Genomic DNA, 25,906 nt, shown 5'->3' on the forward strand with positions numbered 1-25,906 from the left:
TGTGTATAGGCGTGCTATAAATGCTACATCATATTGTATCATATCAAATCATAAAGAATAAATCTGCTCTTTACATCATACCAACGGAACAATAGTCGGAGTTCTTCTAAACATCTGTTACCAGGAATGGTTGCACTAGAGGTCGTGCCATTTCGAGCTCCACAATGCATATAAACATGAGTGGTAGAAGTGTGCCACAATAAGTAGTGGAACTTTGATCTTGGGCAGGGGAGAGGCTAGGCGGATGCATAGTGCAACACGTGACAAGGTGTTGCGGCCGGGGCATTGTAATAATCTAAGTGACTTGTAACTAAGGCTCCTATTACACGTTTTCACTTGCACAAGGACATGAATGGACAAATCCCCTGTATAGAATGGTGAATATGGTCGTGAAAAGTAGAGGACTGGTAAACAGAAAAAAAATGAAAGTAGTGGAACACTGCTCCTGACCATTCACGCTCACTTTGATCACTGGGAGTACCTCAAACAGAAAAACTCCTGACTCCTCTTCCTTTTGAAACTGTCACTATTATGATCTTCTTACGCTTTGGGGGTTGCCAGGGATTTACATGGAGCCCACCTAACAACACTCAGTGATTTACATTGGGCCCAACAAACAACACTCAGGGATTTACATTGGGCCCAACAACAGCACTCAGAGATTTACATTGGGCCCAACAAACAACTCTCAGGGATTTACATTGGGCCCAACAAACAACTCTCAGCGATTTACATTGGGCCCAAGAAACAACACTCATGGATTTATATTGGGCCCACCAAACAACACTTGGGCATTTAGATTGGGCCCACCAAACAACACTCAGGGATTTACATTGGGCCCATCAAACAACACTCATGGATTTACATTGGGCCCACCAAACAACACTCAGGGATTTACATTGGAGCCAACAACAGCACTCAGGGATTTACACTGGACCCACCAAGCAACATTTGGAAATATAGATATTTCCAAAAGCAAAAGGAGGTCTAATTCTGAGCAAGGTGTGTGCCCTGACACTGCTAGTATCAAACTATCAAAAGTGGTATCATGAACCTCAGAGTTAGGGGGCCAGCAGCATGTGTGTGGGCATGGCCCCATCCAAATTCTGCCCACTTCGATCACTGATAAACACTTCCAGCCATCGTAGCACCATTCCTAAAAATGGATATATATACGATTAGATGGTGTATCTAGTGTAGTGTTCAATGCCTTACAATTTCCGAAGTGCACTGGAAACCTTCAACTTCAGAAGATATACAGGTATGTAAATAGGAATTAAAAAGTACATGTAAAGAACAAGCTGTGTAATAACATATGAAGACCTTTCTTATCAAAGAAATAAAATTGCTCACGAAAATGGTCATGTTTACTCTAAAGAAATGCAGAATCCCTCCTTGTCAGAGCTTCTTAGTACAAAGTATTAAAAATTGTCTGTTTTTGAAAGTATGGGTCCTTAAATAAATAGGTCTTTAAAAACATAATAATTTCTTCAAGAACATGAACATATTCTCAATAAAAGAAAATAATCAAATGTTGCTAAAACAATGCAGTGATTCACTATTTAATAACTTAAATCTGATCTTAATCGCACTGTGGCCAAATAAAACTGATACCAAATGTATCTCTATATGCTGTTCTCAAAAAAAAAAAACAACTATAAAAGCTAAGCACATTCCTAGTCGTTGGACATGTGACTCATATCACAGAAGCCAAAGGCGTCCATGAAAATTTACGATAGGTCTGCCTTAGATGTCATTTTTTCATAGGTGTTCTTTTCAGGTGGGCATATAAAAGTCATATGAAATAACTGACCATTAAATCACCCCATCAAATATCACATGGGCATTTGCTTTGTTTTGTTTACCCTTGGGGAATTAAGAGTCCTGGACAACAACATATTCTGGATTACAACATGACTACGTTTGGAATTGGAGGGTGACACGAAATTGAGAAATAAAGTCAGATAAGCAAGGATACTGGATTTCTGCTATCTTTATCGGCACACACGCATCTGGAATGCTGTTATCCACACTTTATTTTATCTGACACTTATCATGGCAAGTGCTACTAACGATGACCATGATTTTTGCAAGATAATACAGATTTCTGGATAATGGAATGCTTAATAACAAGGTTTCTCCTGCACAAAGTTAAAAACAGTTTAAGACTGAAGACATGAACGATATGTGTAACAACTTACACATTCATTTAATTCTTTTTTTAGATTGCGTACAATTTGTCACTTTTGAATACACCTTGTTTTCATTAATGTGTACTGACTAGACGAACAGTTGAGACTGTGTTGGTGAATAATAAGCAGGTGAGCTGAAAGTATAATGTAAAATGTTAAATAGGAAAATGAATATCTGTTTTTTTAAAAATGTAATATGGGTCTAAAGCGTATTAGCACATGCAAATCATTATCGACCTCTAAGCCAATCAGAATGTTTACAGTGCAGTCAATAACTACTTGTATTGACTGCATTCTGTGCATTAACTATCTTCAGAAGCAGACAGGGAAACAACAATGCAATTCCAGACTAGAGGCCTCATTACGAGGCTGGCGGTCCCGTAATGAACGGTGCCGGTATGGGATCGGCACTGTTCATTATGGGCTGCCTGATTACGAGGTCCCCTAGCGGGACCCGGAACAGACATCTGGTAAACCCAGACGTTCTATCCGGATCCCGCGAGGGGACCAAGGAGCTAATAACGGGCCCGTTATTCGCTCCATCCCCATTGCCATTGAGCCTTATGGGGGCTCAAATGGGAATGGGGAATGGTTCTGTGCATGAGGAATTACCGGGTCCCCCAAGGTCGGAATGACCTGGTAATTCCTCATTCACAGAACCCGGTATTGGAGCCCGGTAAGGAGGCAGCCATGGCGCTAATAGCACCATGGCTACCTCCATACTCGTAAAGAGGCCCCTAGATATTGTTTCAACAGACTAGCTGGGAGGACTTTTTTTGATGCAAAATGTTATTTAACACATAAAAGAGAAATAGTGGAAATGCTTTAACTTCCTTATAGAGAAACCACATACGTTTACATGACAACTAATGTGTGCTAATTTTAAGCGTGTTCCATTTCAACCAGGTTGCAATTAAAATGTGATTTAATTTAAATACTGCAAAATAAATCTACATTTAATTTACCAATGTGGTTTGTCTGTCTACGTTACTCACTCTTAAAGCATAATTTTTAATGTCACCATGAAAACTCCCAAACAGGTATTGCTGCAACCACTATGTGTTAATAGCCATATAGCCTGGGGTCGCTCCCTTAGTCTATTAGGCTATCCTATTTAGCTTTTGATTTGATATTGAATTATGTGTAAATTATTATGAAAACATTTACATAGAACATGTATCGAAATGCAGGTGAAAAATACCAAGACACATCTTAGTCTATGTAAATTATCCCGGCCCTCTGATGTGCCATAACCAAATTCCCCAAATGGGCTCTGGAAAATGGGAGTTGATGGTACTTCAAATATGCACCTGTGAGCAGTGCTCTTGCTACCTGATACCATTTTGAAAGGTTGCATGTATAAAAACAATAAAAAGAAGTTTGAAAAACATTTGCACCTGTTTCCTTGTGGAATTTGAGTGTATTTAACTTCTGTAAACTAGAAATATAAACTCGGTTTCAGCGGTGGGTTCCTTTTGTAAATTGGTCTTAATCTGTATACCATATGGTTATTTTATTAAATATGTTGTTTGAATATTTATTTGATCTATCATGTTAAATAAACCCGACATGATACGATCAACAGCGTTGCCGAGCATCTAAAAAACAGTTGCGTTCTAAGGGGCTATTCATACATTTTTCTGCTACAGATTATGTGAACATTTTCAACCCAGAAAAGTCTTCAAAAATGGATGCTCTGTATTTCACAAGGCAACACTACATAACCTTACTCCAAAGACATTTTCTGGAAGTCTGTAAATTAGCTTTTTTTTTACCATTTTCCTAAAATATAAATTATTCTTCCTAACATTCTTATACAATTGATTAAAGGATACAAATTGCTAAATTCATGTACCACCATGTTCTGCCAGGAATTGTACACGATACACAATTGAGAAATAAATGACAACATTTTCATACTAATTTTCACCAGATTATTCTGGCTGAATTTCAGTTGTCCACCGTGCACCTTGTTTTTACTATTTACAGTCATGGCTGTGCACATTTGCTGCTACAATTCTTAAGTGCTTGCAAAACAAATAATTCTCAGAAGTGCACAAATTAATTATATATTTAACATGTTTATTCGGTAGCTGTGACCATACATATTTTCTTCTTGTGGCTACAACTAAATTGAACTCTAGTGAGAGACCAACTAGAAACTGAATGTCTCATGGATTCCATTAAATTCAAGAAGCATTATGCATTATGTCAACTGAAAAGAAATCACACAGTCCATGTCCACAAAATTGAACTTTAGAATAATGAAAATGATCTATTTGGCAAATACAACTCGAATATTGCTTACAAAGGCCAAGGTGTTTGTGTCAAGTCACATTTTAACCAGTTAATGCAGTCGGCACTCTGGCAGGAATCACACGACTACAGAATCTCAAAGTTCACAAATGTATTAATTATAGTGCCATAATTCTAATCACGTTAAAGTGGAGAGTATGTCAGAACATGATTAGTTAAAAGGGATGGATTTGAAAATCAAGTTAATCTGGGTTGATATGCTTAAACCACCATCCAAATAAAGTGATGCATATTTTAGAAGTCAAAGTGCCTCATTACAAGTTGGGCGTTGTGGGGAAAATGTGGAGGTATTACTGTATACTGCCGCATTAACACACCACCAAACTATGATTTGGGTGGAAAGTTGGAGGATCCAACTGTAACTATGAGCTGGAGATACATCTGCCAACTCTCTGGCTGATTTTGGTGGAATTGCCACTGTTGCAATTCCCCATAGAGTCCTATGATACCGCCGGACCAAGTGGTGGTAACGTAATTCCGTTTGGTGGCATCTCAGAAGATCTACAGGCAAAATACCAGCAAATGTATAAAGAGGCCCAAAGTGCCCCCCAAGAATAGCTGATGATGCAAGTCAAGTTGCCTTATTTCATAAAACACATGTCGGCTACCATTTCATGATGATAAACCATGCCTTTACTCGCCTTCCCTGTAAGCCATTGAACAAAGAAGTTGAAACGTGCTCCTGAATGACCGACGAAAACACACACATAATTATGTCCTATTGGCCTGGAGCCTAAAATCTTCTTTTTACAGATACGTGAATTAAATTTCTCAAATTGTGTAAAAGACAGGTGTTGCAATCCCTAAAAAGACCCCCTTAGAGGCAATCCTGGCCAGCCTCACTCGTTATTCCCCTTTTCACTCGTTATTCCCCTTTGAAGACAATTAAAATAATTCCACAAATGGTCTCAAATATTCATACTGCACTGACCAAAACACCTGTTGAAATAATTGTACAAAAAGGATGTCAAAAAGTCCAGGAAGGATTTTTTTAGCTTGTGATCTTGAAAGCATATGAACAACTGGGACCCATGCTTACTAATGACAGAGTATTTGCCTAAAAAACAGTAAATCTATCTGAATTGCAGCCAAGCATCAGCTATGCAAGACCAACAATGGAAAATATTAAAGGAGTGCAGCTGCAGCCTTTTACAATACAGTGATCCTTTTTAAAAAATGTTTTGATTCTCACCATAATTCTTCTTTTTGTCTTTGATTATCACATTCAGTGGAAACGGTAGAAGACAGTGGACATGGAAGCATAATCAAGAGGCTAGGAGCAATGCATAGGGCTTGGCCTACTATAGAATACCGAGCAGGGCAAAGGCTGCACGTCACAGCTAATTGAATCCCCCTAGGTCCAAGTGCTTCCTTCACCCACACACCACACTGAGCATTAAGGCATCAAAACCAGCCTTTTCTAAGAAATGACTTTTCCAATGATTCTACTGTTCTTGACAACAGGATTTTACACCTGATACTGAAAGGGTCTAGAACGTTTTAATTCTTACAATGATAGGTTCAACATGAAAATATTTTAAGAGAGCCCATTTTTCTAAAAGAATTAGATTCAGGATAAAGATTTTATATGTTCCTCTATCAGAGATTTTAGGATTCCTTTTCGACTCCATCTCTGGTAAGTGATACTTTTGTGTATCTTTAATCTCATTATGCCATCTGTGTTGCTAGACCTAATCCTGGCAGTTAGTTTGCCTGATATTACAGGCAAAACTACATCTCTTGAAGTTCTTATTGGAGACTGTTACGATACACAGGACGATCATAACAAAATGATGGCTTCAGTTTCAATTTAGATAGGAACTGAAAAAAAAAATCACTGCATTTGAGTTATCATTACTCGAGGGGGAGGAAGGACAGCTCAGGGCCAACGTGTTTGTCTTGGAAGCAAGACAATGCAGCGCAACACACATTCAAATCCTGATCCCGCACTTGGAAACCACTTGCTGGTATTACAGGCATTATGAATGAACAATAAATACATAAAATACACTAGATTCAGAGGATATAAAGAACGTGCAATAGAATGAGTATGTGACGTGGAAAGGTGCACTAAGTAACAGGCTGTGCACCATGATGCACCACTGCCTGGTCTTTGACATGGTTAAAATGCTCTCCAGGAAAAGGTTTTTACATTGGAATGCAGTTCTGTTTCATTATAAATCAGGACCAAATGCTTCTATATTCATATAGTACACTATGAAGAAAGTTGTGTAGTCTATTTAACATGTCTGTGTCACCATTTGACGACGGACAAAACATCACGTGAAATGTAAGCTAGTTGATGTATAGAGGGCCTCATCTTTACAGTATTGTTTCTATTCCGTTCCTCTAGGTGTTTGATGACAAACGTGTTGTGTATGGTCTTGATTGTGGAAGTGGATACGTGTAGCATCATTTGAGCAGAAGTGTACACATCCTGCATTGATGAGTTGAGTGTGTTTGCATTCTCTCGCATGAAAAGGGAGTAGCCATTCTGTTACCCTAACTACCTTCACATACTGTTGGTTTTGATGATACTAATATATTTTATTGTGTAGAACGTGTACTGTGTTCTCTACATTTTAGTGTGTAGTGATTGCACCATATTTGCTGACGTAGCACTGCCAAGAAGCACTTGTAATACATCTGAGCCCATTGACATTCAACATATTGACGAGATAAGGATGAACGTGTAACCCATATCAGAACCAAAGTGAATAGTGGTTTGGTGTGCCTCTGGGCATGTCTGGGATTGAAGCAGATGACACGTTTTCAGTAGAAGATGAACGTGCTCCCACTGGGGCCAGTGTATTATAGGATGTGCATTCATGTTGAGTGCCCTGCCACTTTATAAGTACCCAGTGTCCTTTAGCACACGCAGGTTGAGGAAATTTCCCACAATGCACTATGCTGAGTTTTGGAAGACCTGAACATGCAGTGTACATCTTTTTAATCTTCTTAATGCTGGTTAGGCATGACAACACTTAGCCAGAAAGTGAATCTTCCAAGATGCATTAGGTGAGCGACTGAAGCACCTGCAACCAGAATATGCACTTTCTTTTAAACCTTCCTAATGCTTCCTGCTGAATACCAAGCAGCCAGAAACGTCATCTCCTATGCTGAGCTCCTGGCAGAACAGCAACTGGGATCTGCACGTCCAGCCTTCCTGATGTTTTATCGGATATTATGAAGCCACAAACTGCACTTCATATAATGCACTCCACTGATCTACTGTATGTCCCAGTAATAGGATTATTGCATTTCAATTATCCTGATCCTGGACCATGGAGCAAGACATGTTATCTACCAACTTGCAATTTACTACGCTTCTGAAATCTAGTGATCAGAAATTAACTTGTCTTCCAGTACCTAAGCACTTCTAAATGTACTTATTTATTTATTTATTGCATTTGGTTATACACACAAGCCCTTGGGTATCACTGCGTAGGTTACATATATCTTCGTTTTCATGTCAGGGTTACATACATTTTAATTTTCAAAAACAGTACAGGCATATATACACATTGGCTATCATATGGCATAAAAGTAATCTTGTGATACTAGGAGTGTTATAGACTTCTAGGGAGAAACTTGTGCTGGAATGTTAATAGTTGTTGAACAATCAAGTTTTTAGTTTATTTTTGAACTTTGGTAGCAAAGTTTCATTGGTCAGATGAGACGGGAGGGTTACAGAAGCGGGGGGCTGCAATGGGGAAGCTGGAGTTACCTGCTCTTGTGGTAGCGAAGCATGTGATGTGCAGCTGAGTATTGGCATTGGATCTGAGAGTTCTATGCAAGGTTTTGCTTACAATGCAGCTATTGAGATAAGTGGGAGCAGTGTCAAATAAGCATTTTTGGGTGGTGGTAAGTGGTTTGTGGAGGATTCCTGCGTGCACTGGGAGCCAGTGTGCATCTCTTCAGTGTTGTGTGATATGTTCGCTTCTCTTAATGCCCAGTGCTGCTCTAAGGGCTTTATTTAGGGAGTTGGAGTTTTTTTTTTCATCATCATTGCTCGGGCCGTCATTGGATTATTGCAATGCCCTATTTTTAGGAGCTAAAAGTTGGACCTGGCAACAGCTTCAAATTATTCTGAATGCTGCTGCACACATTGTGATTAAAACACCTCTGAGTGCTCACGTTTCCCCAATGCTTAGGAAACTGAACTGGTGCCTGTGATTCTGGAAATGCATCGGAGGGACAGGGCCTCCGTATCCTTGTCCTTTACTGCTTTTTATCATGTGTTCTACCGTGTTTTCCACGCAGGAGTTCCTGTGGGACTCCTGGCGTTGCAGCTCTCTTTCTTTTGGTTTGGTGAACGGACCTATGGGATACCCTTATGGCACCCATGGGTGGGGGTACAACCCTGTGCCCCTAGTGTATGTTTTGGGCACCTGTGGGTGGCCCACAGAGCAGGGTATGGGCTGGTGGCAGCTCCATGCTGAATTGATAGCCCGGCCCTGCCATTGGGATCAGTTGATTCCTGTTGGAAAACAAGATGGCCCTGGTGGCCTCTTGGTTTCTATTACCCATTACCTTGTTTTCCCAAAGTCCTGTGAAGCCCTGACTCTGTCCCTTCCCCCTGACTGGCTGTTGGGTGGAAGTGCCATATATGGTGTTGTTGTGAAGGCCCAGTCAGACTAGCTGGAGCCTTCCCGGTGATGTATGTTGTGAGTACCTCCTGTGGGTGGGACCTGGGTGAATAGAGTGTGTGACGAATATGCATTCTGTGTTGTGGGTGTCTAGTATCTGGTGATTGACAGAATGACCGAGACAACCCTGCCCGAAACCGGTATGAATGCAGCTTGGAGTGTTGAATGGCTCGGTACTTGTCCCAATACACATAACTTGTTATGAGTGTCTGGAGAGAAGTGAATGGCCTGAATACCTCGTGTGCCTGATTGGCTGCCTGCATGAATGCCCGTAGTCGTGATTGGATGCTTGAGTGTGACCCAGCGGAATGAATGGGAGATCAACAGTATTTCTGGGGACCTCTCACTGCTAGGAATCGTGTTCAGAAGCTGAAGTCCACTACGACGAGTAACTGGATTAACTGACGCTTGACCTTGAAGCCCTGCTGGACAAGAAGAATTGCTGTTGCTCTCCTTCACAATCTGAAAGCTGTTGTGCCTCCAAGGACTGACCCAGAGAGGACCTGGTAAGGCGCCCTCTTCCCGAGCTACGAGAGACCATCGTGCACAGCTGATCTTTGCCAACGTTCCCTGGTAGACAGACCTACGACAGGCTGCCGACCCGATACGGGGACTGCTGCGGAACTCCAAGGAGACGCACCCGGACTGTTGTCCGCCACTGTCGACGACCGCTGTCGCCGACCAGAGCCGCCGTGCTCCCGTTTGCCTAAGAACTTCCATTGATCATCGAACGCTCTCGTCTGCATCGTCACTCGCTTGTCTCCCGCTGGAGAAGGCCCAACCGTCGACGCGCCGAGGAGTATCCACCGGTGGGTTTCCCGCCACCTACAGACCGCAGAGATGCCGACGACTCAACGCCCTTGCTGGGCCACAGTTCTTCATCATCTCTTTGTGGTCCAGAACTATTGTCATGAAGGTGCCCCGCACGCCTCTTCCTTGCAGGACGCCAACGCTCTGTCGTCGACGAGCACCGCTAGGAACGAAGCGGCCACTTCCCTGCCATAGTTCACCCTGTTCACCGTCGGACGTTCGACGACCGTGACTCCTGCCTTAAAGGCAGGGCTCTCAAGAAGGGCCGTCTATTCCCCGACACCGAACGCCAAGTTCCCCGACACCACTCGACTATCCGTGGCTCCCGCCTGAAAGGGAGGCACTCAAGAAGGATCGGTCGGTGCATCGTCGGAGAACTCTACTCCACCAGGTACATTGGGGGGGTAAAACCTTAATAGGAAAAAGTGAGACTATTGAACATATGGACTGGGCTTGTGCGATATATCTTATTTTACAGGTTGCCCAGGTGGGGGGATCTCCACACAGAACTGTGTCTGGGGTACGGGGCCCGTATTCTGCCTACTGTTTCAACCATCTTGCGTTCCTTCCTATCTCTATTGCTGGTTTACTCGTTTATGATCTGGGTGACATTTTAACCGTACAGTTGATGCACTTTAATGAGATTTGATAACATTAGTGGTATCACTCTAGACGTGTATATATTTATCATTATTGACTTCCAAGTACAAAGTGCGTTATTGTGATCGTGTACATACCTTTGAATATTAATTATATAAAGACTGTGTTTTCAGTAATACAGTGTGTGGACATTCCTTTGTGGGGGTTCGGGGACTACACTGTACTTAAGAACCAGCCTGCATCACCTCCTGAGAAGCTAGGCCTTGATTGCTCGACTACGTTACCAATAATAGAGAATCTTGGCTGGGGTCCTCTGTGCCTCTCCTCTACCATATAGAGAGCGGAAGTACAGACACCCCCTGCCGGTCTTTACAGTGCCCATCAAGGATTGGATCAAGTTCAAAGCTATGACCATGGTACATAAAACATAATTTGGCAAAGCAGCTGCCTGAGACTTTATTTGACTCTATATGCCATTGAGGAACTTGAGGACCAAATACAAGTTCTTGGTCACTGTTCCACTTTACACATGTTCAACAGGCCTGAGCCACACCATTCGAGATCTGGATACTGATTTGAAGATCGCCTTACCTGTCAAATTATGAAACATGGGTGTTACCCAAATTGGTAGTTTCGAATTGATTGAATGTTAAAATTGGCCGAATTCGGCCAGTACCAATTGGCTGTTTCGAAACAACCAATTTGGGTAATAACTACCAAACATGGGGAGCAGGGTTTTCAGGGGTGGCCGCCGCTCCCCATGCTTGGTAGTGATTGCCTTTATGGATAGCGAGGGTGCCACCCACTTCCAGAGGTATGAGGCAGAAAAAAAAAGAAAAACAGACCCTGCGGCATCAGATCCGACCTTCGTAGGAGGGATGGATACGACGTGGCAGGGATAGTAAAGGCCCGGACGGTAAAAAGTTAAATAGTGAGTGTGGGTGTGGAGGTGTGGGGGGGCTATTTAAACAGGGCGGTTTTGGCAGCGGCAGAAATTGGCTTTGTGACTGAATTGACAACAGTCAATTCAGCCGTGACCAATTGTGCCACGGCCAAAACCTATACATGCAAAACATGTAGGGCCTAATTCACAGAAGTGCTTTATAATAGGAAAACTCCATTGGAAAATGCTCTATGAATAAGGGATGTAATCTCTTCTGCCATTTAGGAAAAAGATTGAAGAGTCACCTCTTTAGCTCTCACCCCGTGTTCTTGATCTAGCAGAGTATCGCTAGCACTAAATTGGCCCATTGGCTTTTAACCCAGATATAAATTCTTCCAAATCAAATGAAACTGTTCACATGTTGCAAATTATTCCATCTCTGGATCCAGCTCATTGATATTCACGATCCAAGCAGCTGGATTCATGTTGATGTGTAGTAGCTGGCCATCATGCGTTGCACATTCAGGATACAAAGATGCCAAAATGTTTAGCCAGAAATTTCTATCAGCAATCATCGTCATTTGGAATGCATACAAAAGAATGCACTACACAGTGCACTGTGTGGTGGTAAGACCTAAATGAGAACTTGTGCTTTTGTCCTTAATGCAATGAAGCTTGTTCACTTTCAGCCAGAACCATCAGCCAAGAGTTAACTGTGATGAGCTAACTAGAAGGCCAGATAGCTACTAGAAGAGCGGGCACTGCAAACTACATTTCGGCCTTTGTGCTTTATCTTCTGGCTCAATTATAAGCCCCTTAATATCTTCCATATTACACCCTCCAGGTAATTTGAATATCTGAAATTAGAACATTCCCTTTCACCCCTTATAAGTTATCATTTGTGGCCACATTAAAGCCAGTATGATATCTTCCAAGGTGTTTTCTAATGAACTACTGTGAGACCTGGAGCTAGAGTACAGACATTTAAATAAGGATGGATGTCATAACTCCAGAGACTGCTTCTTCCATGATGCCATTTTGCTGGGTATTACAGTAGTACAGAGCAGTGATCTTCACTTCCTTCAGCTTCCTCAGTCAGGATAGGTCAGCAGCCTCTTAAACCATAGTTGTTGCAAGGTGTTCCTAGATATATGCCATTTAATGGTGCTCAAAAGGCCTGTCTATAGACATGCATTTCCTCATCACATTAACATTCCCAATGACCTACCTATTCATAATTATTATAGAAAGAACAAAGGTCATAGTACCACAACCGCTCTCTGAAGCACTAAGGAGAGATACTGATGTCAAAATTGTTATTCTCACTTCGAGTTCCTGTTCAGATTCATTAATCTCCCTGAGTCCAGAAGCAGGGCCTGGGGTACTGGTTACCAGGTGGCATACAGGTTTGACCATTTACCATTGTCAAGTTGGGACAGGTGCTGCTCAAAAGACTTTATTAGTCATTAGTGTACAAGTGCATTTTGGGCTTCCGAACATTTAAAATTGGCATCTGCAATAGTCTTCATTCATGATTATGTGATACTAGACCTCATGCAGCCAGAAACTCCATTTCCAAAGGTGGATTGTGCTGGGATACTCAAAGGCCGGTAACAGAATTATACACTTCATAATCTTCCTGTCCTGGTGACCCGCTCTCCAACCTGGTGATATTCAGCAGCAAGATGATTTTAAATTGTGGATTCTGGTCCTTAACTTTCAAACAATTCATTTGAATGTCTTTTGTTTCATGGAGTGTCAGGCTGCATGGCAGCAATGATGACAACACCAGGAAAGTTGGAGACTATGGGTTCAAGGTTGTATAGTAGCTCTGTCAGGTACATGTTTAATAATGTAGTTTCTGGCTGCATGGCATCTACCATGACACCATCAGGAAGGTTACAGACATATATTCCACTTGCATGTCTTCCAGTACCTAAGCACATAGCACACTGTCCGAGCTCATTGCTTATGAAGCTACAGTATGGATGTTTTCACTGGCTTAACATTCTACAGCAGTTCTAGGAAAGGCCTATCCGTGGAAGAAATGTGGTAAAAATGAGGGCAGCCAATTTGGAGAGCTGTCCTGAAATGAGTTTCAATGTGTTGAATAAAAGTAAAAAGATATTTTAAATCCCTTAAACCTTTCTAATCCTCCAACAAATCTCGCCAAGCTTGACAAGTGACACATTATTCATGCCAACAAGTCTGAACATGTTGATGAAAATGGTTCCAATATGTCAAAGGTATTACAGGTGAGAATCTTTGCAAGTCATATCAGAATTTCAATGCAACCTTCATCTTGTAAAATATAGGGCCTCATTACGAGTTTGGAGGTAGCCATGGTGCTATTAGCGCCATGGCTGCCTCCGAAATCGTGTCCGGGTCCGTGGTCTGTGAATGAGAAATTACCGGGTCATTCCAACCTTGGAGGACCCGGTAATTCCTCATTCACAAAACCATTCCCCATTCCCATGGATTGGGGATGGAGCTAATAACGGGCCTGTTATTAGCTCCTTGGTCCCCTCGCAGGACCCAGAAAGGACGTCTGGTTTTACCAGACGTCTGTTCCGGGTCCCACGAGGGAACATCGTATTAGGGCGGAATGGGTTTACTGGTGCCGGTAAACTCATTCCGCAAGGGACGTAATGAGACCCATAATCTGAAGGAATTATGCATAGGAATAATACAGTATGCTTTAATATTTGAAGATATTTAATCAATGTGTGCCAAATTTATTTTTTGTGAAGAAACTAACCTTTGCAATGTATTAACATTATTTCAATACATTTGACAGTTCTTTATATACATGGTTAAACATTCAATTAATTTAAAAGATCAATATGGATTTGAAAGAAAGGACACACGTCTAAAAGAAATGAGACCTGCTTTCCGAAGAGGCTAATCCTTTCTTTCGTGTCAAACCATTCTCTGATTTATTAGCCTCTGCAAGTATTGTGCAAGCAAACATACAATGGGCATTGCTACTTAATTCACAAATTCAATGCTCTCTGTAAAATGCATGGCCCAAGTAACAGATAATGCATTACATGCATGATTTACACATGGGTGAATCATGCTTTTGAAAAGTTATATAATTCACAAAATAAACCCTTTAGCTAAATGAGTAAATGTGTGTTTTAACTGGGAATAAACTACAAGGAAAGTGCACTTTTGCCCGCATTTGTTGCCCTAACACTCTCAATCGAAATGAAACATGTGCAAAAGAGGCATAACACATGTCTTACATGTGTTTTTTGCTTATGGTGAGGACACATCAAACTGGAGTTAAGGAACAGGATTTCCAGGCTAGGAATCCAGATGCGGTTAATGGCAGTACACATGCTGATCCCCATGGAATGGCTTTATTTTTTAATTTTTTTATGTAGTTGTGTTTATCAAGATTACTTGATTTTACAAGGCTTGTCACGGGCTGTCAGTTACTTGGCTTTATTCCTGTGGACTGTGCCTGCTTTTCCCTTGTCAGCTTACATGCTTACAGTTCATAGGACCTGCATTGCACTGTGGCCGCCATTGCTGTTCTCCAGATGTGAACATGGAAGATCTGACTACAGATTCACCACATTCAGCAATGAATGGCATTGGACCCCAAGCAGAATACAATTCGTCAAAAACACCTGGAAGAGAAAGAAGAGGAGGGAACATGGAGTAGAAAGAGTGGGAGGTGGGTGTAGTTGGAAAGAGGTGAGCAGTGAGGGAAGAACATATAAAATAGTCTGGGAGTGCCTGTAAGGCACAGCCCAGATGGCAAAGCTCTGGATAGTGTAGGGGCAGTCTAGGAAGTCTCTGAGAAAGTGCCGATAGAGAAGACATGTTGACGTTCGATGTTCCCTTTCAGCATGAGATAGAAACTCAAAGGTAGGGGTCAATAATCAATATCTACTAACTTGTAGAGGTGCTTTTCTAGATGAAAGAGAGCGATGCAATCTTAATAAAAACCCTTGAACCATCTGTAAGGCTTGTTTCTTGAGCCACCTGTGACATCACATAAGTATTTTGATAGAAACTTTAAGGTCAATGGCTTGAAGGTTTTACTTTAATCATAAACTTTGACATTGTTCTGGGTAACCCTCCAGGTTATAGTTGTTTGAATCATATGCACATATGGCATGGTTCAACACAAAAGGTGCAGTACATTGCAAACTGCCAGATCACGCATAACTTCTACAGAAGGCCACATCAAACCCAGTGATGTTTTGGCCTCTATGGGAATACTCATTGTGGTGCACCTTGGGTCTCGGGGCATGGCCAGTTCAACCCGTGCCTGGGCATACTAGTCACACTGTGTGTGACTAGCAAATCACATAGGTTTTGAACAAATAAGAGCCACTGACTTTGTTTTTGGAAACTACCACTTCACTGTTTTGAGGCTGGCCTGCCATTTCAAAAGGTAGAGAACCATATGCAATTTAGGATGTGACCTATTGTTATGATGCATTTTAAACCTAATAGCCATCGACCTTCAGTTTTGCTATAATGCTACAGTGCCAGCATTCACCTTGCAAAGACTTTGATGGCGGGTATGCCTATTACCTCTGCATATTTGGCCACCTTTGTCTTTTATTGGAGTAGTGGCCCACTCCGAGAAGGTGCTCAAAGCACATTTTTGGCATTGTGTTTTTTATCTCTCTGGATGGGGGAGGTGAAATTACACTGTATTTATAGGCAGGTGAACAACACCTTTGTAAAATAAAAAAAAAATACTTCAGAGTTGTAAGACTAGCAACATCCTCAAGTTGTTGAAGGATGACTTACAAAGTCCCTACCTTGAGGTCTGACTGATTATCCACCATGTTTGTTCACACAGAATGTGGCTTGTATGATTGAATGGGCAGAGCTTAACTAAGAGATAATACAGAGGCATAGACACGTGTGGCACCTAAGCATTGTACATAATGGTTTGATTCTCTTGTCTGCCCTGACTAGAGGAGAGATTTCATGGCTGGTGTCTCATGTTCTGTGTTCCTTAAGTTTAGACTGATAACAGCTGCTTCGTTTGGCATTCTCTATTTACCTTTTTTTTTTGGGGTGCTCACAAGGAATTACTACCTGCCGAGGGTCCCTGAGCCTGTAAAAAGCAAGTTTACTGGCCCTTGCCGGGACATTACCTGGCCGACAAGGCTCCAGTGACTGCTGCATCCCAGAGTTCTTTCCGCGAGTGGCCTCTACAGAAAGGGAGAAAGGACTATTTGTAGTCCTTTGTTTGTTTGCTTTTTTTTTTACATGCGTTATGAAGGCCGCCATGGAAAGGGAGAGGGGACTACATATAGTCCCTTCTCCCCGATCCCTGGCAGCATTTTATTTTACATCTTTTTCTCAAGTCGAGAAACAGTTGCAGGGCTGTTCCTCAACTCGAGAAAAACTGCTATTAGTACCCGGGCTTCTATCTATGGCCCAGTTGCATTACCCTACTGGTAGTGCTCCTGCTCCTCGTGTGATATCCGGTTGTATTGCCTAAATATTGCTGGAAAAGAACAGGCCAGACAGAATTATTAATGACTGTGGTTATTCTCAGTGGCTGGTATGCACTGGATGAGGTGTAGTTCTTTCCTGAAACGTGTTTATGTATAATAGCTTAACACTTAAGAGGTTGACATATGTTACTGTCAATGACACAATTGTCGATCTGTGTCAAAAATGACCACAAATATTTATTTACTGTGCTGGTAATAGAGCTGGTCCCCAGCTATCTGCGGTGTAAATAATTTTTTGTGACAAGTTCTTTAAAAGCAATGTTTCCATTTTGTACCCATTTGGTGACACAAGTGAAACAAGCACTGTTTCCTTTGACAGCTACTTTTTTTTTTTCAGGTTTTAGTTGAAAGGAGAGTTCAAGCCCGAGAGACATATTTACTGAAGCTAAGGAGCCTAGAATTAAATCATTGACCATCGTTTTGGCTGGAATACATTGGCCCTCATTACGACCCTGGCGGAAATCGCGGTGCTAAATGCACCGCGGAGCACGGCGGAAAGCTGCCGATAGCGCCATGGAGGTTGGCGGATTTTCCGCCCCATGCCGACCTTGGCGGGGCGGTAAATCCCCAATCCCCATTTTACCCTTCCCCATTCCCATTTTTGCCCCATAGGGTATAATGGGAGTGGGGAAGGCGTTAATTGCGCCACCGCAAGATACGGTGGCGTAATTAACATCAAGGTCCCGTAGCGCCATGGATTTCTCCGCCCGGAAAAACCAGGCGGAAAACGTTCCATGGCGCTACGGGAACTCGTAGTAGGGCGGACGGGTCCGCCGCGAATAACGCTGGCGTAAACCCACTCCGCCAGGGTCGTAATGAGGGCCATTGTCTGATTTTTTTAGGGTTGCACAGTCTATGAAAGCATGAGATTCAAGGAAGAGAAGAGAAGGAAGAGTAAGCCATCCATGATCTGACAATATGGTTGGAGTATGAATTCCCATTTGCAGCAATTCGATGCATATTTACCCCTTTCAAGCCCACTTTAGCATCCTGAAAACCAGACCTGTTTGGGGCTCTCGAGGACCATGATTGTTCACCCCGGTGTTTCTATTCTACTGGATAAAGGGAAGAGAGTTTGGTCATGGGGTCTGAAAAGCAATTGTTCTTTTCCTGACACTAATATCTAAATTGATTTTGAGAGCAAGAACTATTAGTTACATTTTGACATCGCAGCCTAAATAATACATTGTTATCTATTAGAAAATATTTTCACCAGCACATCCAGCGTGGTTTCTTTGTCACCTGTACATCCCTAAGGGCTGATGGCGGAGAAAGCATAGCTACAAATGTCATCCGTTTGTTTTGTCTGCATTTGTGGCAAAATGTATTGCTGGATCCAAATGCCAGCCTTTGCTTTTCTAAATTAAAAGTGAAGCCTCCATTTAAACAGCCCACAATTGAATTACAAGTTCACCCTGGATTATGAGCAGATGTATCCAATGTTGCTGCTTTCCGGATTCCCAAAATGCAATATCTTTGCCACATAGTATTTGTTTGTTTGTTTATTTATTTATTTATAAAGCGCTCCTCACCCAAAGGTATCTGGGCGCTGCAAGAAAATGCAGTTTCTTAGTTACAATAGAAAAAGTTACAGACTATAATTCAGTGAGGTATAATACAGGTTTAAGTCATGGTGCGAAGTGCAGTGAAAATACAGTACAAGGATAATATACATATATACAGAAGTGGCTAGGACGGTGATGGCAAAGTCCTAGTAGAGGGTGCTAACAAGGACGGAGGTCTTTGGAAGTGAGCCAGAGCCTGGTGGTCTTCCTAAATTTGAAGAAAGATTGGTCCATTCTTAAGGTAGCAGGAAGGGAGTTCCAGAGTTGAGCGGCCATGACAGGAAAGCTACTGCCGCCTGCTTTTTTTAAATTTAAAACTAGGGACTCTTAGGCGGCCGGAGTTGGTAGTCCTTATGGGACATGAGGAGTAATTTATAGTGACATTTTTGTTGAGGTATTGGGGGGCTGCATTTTTTAGGCATTTATGGGTCAGGGGGGCTGTTTTGAGATGTATTTTCTCCATGCCAGAAAGCCAGTTGTTGTCTCGTCTGACCGCGGAAATATGGTTTACTTTTGGAGATGCCTGAGGCTGACCAAAGCGTGTTATTTTGGAGAATCTGGTGTATTGACCTACCCCTATTTCACTGAAGTTTTCTTTTGTTCCCCCTTAACTCTGCTCTCCCACCATATTACACTTTGATTTTTAGCTGTTGATGTTAAAAAAATCCTCTTTTTCTGGAACATTTGTCCTAAACATGCAGTTTGCTAAAACACTTGCATTAAAGCTACAGCTACCTTGTAAACTAACCCGGCCCATTACTTAAGATCACATTTTAGTGAATTCAAGTTGCATTAAGGTAGAGAGAAGTCTACTAATTGTATGTGTTCAGTTTGGATTTTACAAATACACTTACAAAACATAAAAACATGATAGATTGCAATCTTCATGTCCTTGTGAAAAAATGGCATGAAAAATGGAACATTCCAACATTTAAAAGAAATGGCGTGGATGTGGAGTTTTAGAGGGAAAGTATTATTAATCCTTAAACTACTGTGGCAAGTAATCATTATCTTGCACTGTTTTGGGTTCATCATCAAAAAGACCTACATCATATACAAATCTTAGATATACCGCTACATATGAGAATACCGCTTTCAATTGTTTAGAAAAAGGCTATGCATCTTGTGGCAATTGGATCATTGCTTCATTATAATTTGTGCAAAAGTGTTTCTTAACATCTGCAGATCCATCCACTTACCTGGGAAAGGCTGCTCAAGAAAGTGGGCCCGCACTGTTTCTTTGGCAACTCCAAATTCATTGGTGGCTATGAGAGTGTAATTTCCGTTATAGTAGTGGGTCGGCTTATTGAAGAGCAAGCAACCTTCTGAGATGTCACCTTGCTGATAAAACTCAGTGCGGATGAAATCCACCTCCCGCAGCGTCTGGCCATTGTGGAGCCAGAGGAGGACAGGCTGAGGGTTGCCACGGACCTCAAACTCTATGCAATGTTCATGCCGCATCTCCGGCTCTTTTAAAATGGAAATTCTTGGGGGAACTGCAAAAGAATAAAAATTGATTGAAATGCTTAGTTAGAACACAATAGAAATACTGTAATTTAGATTATTTTTTTAGATATGCAATGATGCATATTTTAAGGCCTTAAATACAAATAAGAGATCAAGGCCTTTGTTACACAAAATGCATAGTCGCTAATGTGATACTCGTTCAACAATATATTGATGTGTCTTCTTTTTCAGCAATGCTGCTCTCTCACTATTGGACACACTGTCACTGGAATTTAGCAGGTGTCTTACATTTTCAAAATAAACATCTTAGTTTCTGATTTAATGCTGGCTGTTTATACACCAGCTATTATATTTTAAAAGTGCCTGCCACACGATTTAGCCAAATAAAGGAGCATTTACCTTCAGCATCCAGTGCAACAGAGGTCAATAAACCCCATTACCAAAAATGCAGTCCTCCTCCCCATGAGCATCTATCATCAATACAGTGCATTAAGAGAAAGGCGGTTGAATGAACTCACCTCTGTCAGTGTGTACCAGTGTCTACTTTGGCATTGTATCGGTCTTGCTTGATGGGTGAGCAATTGAGGTCTACAACACTTACGGGTGAGACTTTGAAGTCCACTAACAAAGGTTGAGTGATGCATGTGTTTGTACAGATCTGGACAGTCAGGACCAAGGTGCCCTGATCATGTTCAGCAAAGCCTGTCGCGGGAAAATGAAGGCAGTTTGAATCTAAAGGGAGACATGCTGGAATGGAGCCTTGCTCATTCACATGCTGCGATTTCTATCTTCAGCCAACATAAAAAGGGTGCAATTGTAGGATGCTGGTTGTGGGGGATCACCCAAGATGCGATGCAGATTTCACCACAAACTGAACCTTCCTATGAACTGTACTTAGGGCGCAAGGACAGAATTGTAACTAACTAACTTTAAAGTCACAGCAAAACGGCTGAAATCCCGTTTTGCAAAATAGCATTTCTCTCTTCCAAAAACGGGCACGTTACTGGATTGGAAATTAAACAAATGAAGAGTAGTGTCATCTGCAAAACAGCATTGTACCAAATCAGCATTACTCCCTACAAATAGTGGAAGGAAGCCAAGAATGTCTGCACTAGTTCTTATATCACCTGGAAAGCATTGTTAAGTTTTTAAACAGAGCGTAATGCATCTATCTGTGATTCCACAAACAACAAGAATACCACCTGTTCCTTTGTCTAACAGTAAGTGAAATGGAATGGATTATTCTGTTCAAAATCAAGGTCAGAAAAATACCGAAATACCTTTGTAATTGCAAATATAAGCCTATTGTAAATACAAAAGGTGTTATATTATTTGTGAGACTTTTAAAACAGGGAATACATTACTTTTTATATTTGCATGGCCGATATTATGTTCTGATTTTACTGTGGCAATGCTGGTTTTGTTATCTTTCCGGTGAACCTGGTGCAACACATTTCTATTCTGCTCTGTATATTGTTAAGGAGGTTGGGTTTGACATTCTAAGAGTCTAGTGTGCACACCCAAAGACAAACCAGCTAATTGAACATACATCAGAAAAGCCCATTGAACTCTCCATGACATAAACCATCTATTAAGAACTACCAAGTGAAATCTAGAATGATATGCCTCCAGCTCACACGGACCAATCTCATGGGGAGTAATCTTGAAGGAACATATATTTAACTTTACAGATAAGTACACATATATGGTCCATTTGCTGAGATACATTCTAAACTGATCACATGGTAGAACCTCTGTTTACTCTGTAATTATATATAAAAGTGCTCAGTCGCCCCACTATAGTTAATAGAGGATCAAGTTACATAGGAAACCTGAACATTTAATTGCTAATGACTTTTGAGTTGCATGATGGATTTGGCTGATATTTTGAAAACAAAAAAAGTTTGTCACAAGCCCCTCGATGAATGGACATTTTGGGAAAGATTGTTAGAAAATGAAAATGGTATTAAGAAAGCAAAACAAAAAAAACATAGTTTTGGCCTGCTCCCATTCATTTCCCCACAGAGAAAAAGTCACAATTTCTGTGAAGCACAGAGCAAAAACAACTCAATGGAATTGGATCAGGTACAATTTCCTCGCCACCACAGAAACCTGGCTTCATGCTGCAGCAGGTCCCTCTCTAACCCTCGCGGTTCCAGACAACTACTCTATCCTCAGGGCCGACAGACCTAATGCCCGTGGAGGAGGTGTAGCACTTATATTCAAATCCTCGCTTGACATCAGATCTGTGACTTCCCTTCCTCTAAATTCCTGTGAACACTTATCCATTAAAATTCAAACCACCCCTAAGAATACTATCACCCTAGAACTAATATACAGACCTCCTGGTCCCATAGGTTCCTTTGAGGAAGACATAACCTCCCTCATAGCTGAAAAATCTAAACCTTTATCACAGAACATCATTCTAGGTGACTTTAACTTGGGATAGAAACGATCCACATGACGCTCCAGCATCCTCCCTTGCTAATACACTTCGCGAACAGAACTACACTCAATTTAACACCCTACCCACACATCAGAAAGGTAAAACCTTAGACTGGCTTGCTGCCTACAACTGTAACATTATCTGCAAGGACCCACAACCAGTTATATGGACCGACCACTTCCTACTTCCATTTGACATTAGCACTAATAACCCACACCTTAGACAGTGCCCACCAGCACCAGCATGTCTGACAAGAAATAAGCGGAATATCACCACTGAAGCCCTCATCCCACTAGTTCTACCCACTCTAAATACGGTCTCCAACTCATCGGACCCTAACCTACTAGTAGGCACCTACAACAACGCCATGAGCAAAGCTATTGATCTCGTTGCCCCTCTAAAACTACGTAAAGGTAAACCTAAAGCACATCTTAACTCATGGTACACACCAGAACTTAAAATTCTAAGAAAGAAAAAATCCAAATTGGAAACCCTTTGGAAAATGAACCCATCAGAGGAAAATAAAATTAACCTCACTAATGCATCCTCCCTATATAAAAAAGAAATAATTTGCACGAAGATGGAAGCCTACAATACAAGAATAAGCAATGCTAGCTCCAATACCAAAGAATTATTCACCATCTTGAAGGAGCTAGAAAACCCCAATCCACCGTTGGACTTATCCGTGAAGGACCAATCCTTGTGCACTAGTATCCAAGATGCCCTTGCGAACAAAATCACTGGCCTACAAACAAAAATTGAAAATAAAAGACTACAACTTTCCAATAGTAGCCCCACCTCTAGCCCCCCTATAGCTAACCCACCCACCACCTCTAACACTAATTATGGCTTCACTTTCAAAAAAGTAACCGCCCTAGAAGTGCAAAGAATTATAACCTCACTCAAACCGTCAAACTGCAAAGAGGACAGTTGCCCTGCACACATTATAAAAGATGCAGCAAGAGACCTCGCCCCTTTCATTTCTAAGCTCATAAATGTGTCATTCTCTACCAATTCGGTACCCAATAATTTGAAACAGTCATGGGTCCTCCCGCTACTAAAAAAACAGACCCTGGACCCAGCCATCCATACTAACTATAGGCCTATAACTACCGTTCCTTTCCTGTTAAAAATCCTTGACAGAGTTGCTTACTTGCAAATTCAGCATTACCTAGAGGCCAACCAATTACTCGGTTTGCGTCAGTCTGGCTTCCGACCTCAATATGGAACAGAAACTGCCCTTGTTGATCTCAAGAGTCAAATTGATGAAATTAAAGATAAGGTCAAGGCTGCCATCCTACTCCTCTTAGACCTTTCAGCAGCCTTCGACCTGGTTGACCATAAGATACTCTGTAACCACCTTTCCCTAGCCGCCCACTTTTCCCCTTCTGCTGTCTTGTGGATGCAGTCCTTCTTGGAAAATAGAACCATGAGAGTCTTCTCTCCGGTGGCTGCAGCAGACCCTATCCCTATCACTTGCGGTGTCCCACAAGGCTCTTGTGTTTCACCGACCCTATACAATATCTTTACAAAGCCCCTCTTTGATAAACTGGACTGTCTGGGTGTCACCTACACTAATTACGCGGATGACACCCAGATACTCCTCACCATCTCGGGCAACTACAATACTGATGTAGCCAGGATCAATGAAATGTTCTCTGTCATTCAGGCATGGATGGCCACACATGGCCTCTGCCTGAATGACGAGAAGACCGAACTGCTCATTGTTGGGTCACCGAACAACCTACTAAAACTAAGTCCCAACTACTCCAACATCATAATTGATGGCAATACCATCCCGATCGCCAAAATGTAAAAACACTCGGCTTCTATCTTGATGCCAATATTAACCTCATTAAACAAGTTAATTCAACGGCTTCAGCCACCGCCCATACAGGTAAACTAATTAGAGCCTGTAGACCATTTCTTTCCTCTAATAGCTGCCTCACACTAGCTAGAGCTCTCATAAAATCCAAGTTAGACTACTGCAACAGCCTCTACTTAGGTGCCAACCAAGCGATAATAAGTAAACTCCAAGTCCTCCAAAATAATGCGTTACGGGCAGCGCTAAACATTCCTAGGCGTGAGCACATCTCTGCCACTAGATCAACATGCAAATGGCTTACCATCCAACATAAAAATGATCTCAAAACCCTCTGCCTTACTTACAAAGCTCTCAACCATCTAGCCTCCCCCACCTTACAGATAAATTCACCATGAAATCTTCCATCAGAACCACGAGATCGTCCAATACCTTATGTCTTACTGTACCCAGATTTACCTCCAAAAGAGCCAGAGGCTCGAGCTTCACTGTCCTCGCCTCCCAACTCTGGAACTCCCTGCCACTGAATATTAAGTCTTCCAAATCCTTCCAGTCGTTCAGGAAACTTGCCATCGGGTGGCTTCTGACAAAAAGTCAACTGTGAATTTAGACTTAGTTATAAATTCTACATATTGCATAGGTCTCATTTTGCCTTATCTGGTTGCTATTACCTCTACTGTCTGTATATTCTGTATATATTTGCTGCCCTACTGTTATTGTTGTTACCATGTACTGTTGCCTTGTAACCTGTACTAAGCGCCCTTTTACTCCCGGGTACGGAGCGCTATAGAAATAAACAAACAAACAAACAAACAAACAAAACAACTTGAACACAAAGCGCTGACTCAATTTCCGGAAGGGGTCTTAGGTTGTTCAGTCCTGTAGTTGTTAAAATATTTGACGTGGAAGGAGCTTCAAAAACTATAGCTATGTCTCCCATGGTGGTTTGCAGCAAAGATGTTTTTCAAAAATGAAAAAGCTGGCCATTTCTTTTTTTTGTTCAATGCGAGAGATAACCAGTTTATAATGGGTACAACTAGGGTTAGCTGAAAACAAAAAGTGGAAAAATTACATTTGGAGGAGGAACAAGGATGAAATGGCGTCTGGTTAGAAGTGGGGAGGGGGAACTGGGGACCAAGTTCAGAGCTCCAACGTTTTTGAATAACCAAGATTATACTGTGGATAACACCACAATTATAGTACAAAACGGGATCAGGAATGAAAGTCAGTCACACAAAATTAACCAGTTACTTGCCTTGTTTATGGATAATTGGGGATACTTGTAGTAGATTGAAAAAATAACCATGGGTATGGAAAATGCTTTTTAAAAAGCGAGAGTTAAAAAAATGAGATTCACAGAAATAAAAGAAGATTTTTACAGCCACAGTGAGGTGGGGGTAATGGTTTGGCTGAAGGATATGGTTTCTGGATTACTTTCAAGAACCAAATTGTGCAATATGAAAAATGGACACGACTGAAGGCCAAAATGGCCATGGCCAAAGCCATCACTAGTGGCCCGTAAAAAACAATGGTACAGCAAAAACCCTTGCAATTCACTGAAATAACCGTAGTTACGGTGCAGTTAAGTTGCACAGATTTAATGCAACAAAACCGTTGATATCCAGCAGATGTGGGAAGTGATTGCCAACTTAACTCACATT

The 25,906-nt window shown here is 41.7% G+C and overlaps 1 protein-coding gene across 4 annotated transcripts in view; it reads right to left on the reverse strand.

Moving 5' to 3' along the window:
- NTRK3 (neurotrophic receptor tyrosine kinase 3) overlaps positions 1-25,906 on the reverse strand; it is a 1,833,633-nt gene that overhangs the window by 1,007,942 nt on the left and 799,785 nt on the right. For all 4 annotated transcript variants that reach the window (XM_069624286.1, XM_069624285.1, XM_069624287.1 and 1 more), the window contains exon 8: positions 19,710-20,006. In XM_069624286.1, the coding sequence (XP_069480387.1) occupies positions 19,710-20,006 (297 nt within the window). The remainder of the gene's footprint in view (positions 1-19,709; positions 20,007-25,906) is intronic.

This window comes from Ambystoma mexicanum, chromosome 11 (assembly GCF_040938575.1).
Source record: "Ambystoma mexicanum isolate Mex_15411 chromosome 11, UKY_AmexF1_1, whole genome shotgun sequence".
NCBI classification, from domain to species: Eukaryota; Metazoa; Chordata; class Amphibia; order Caudata; family Ambystomatidae; genus Ambystoma; species Ambystoma mexicanum.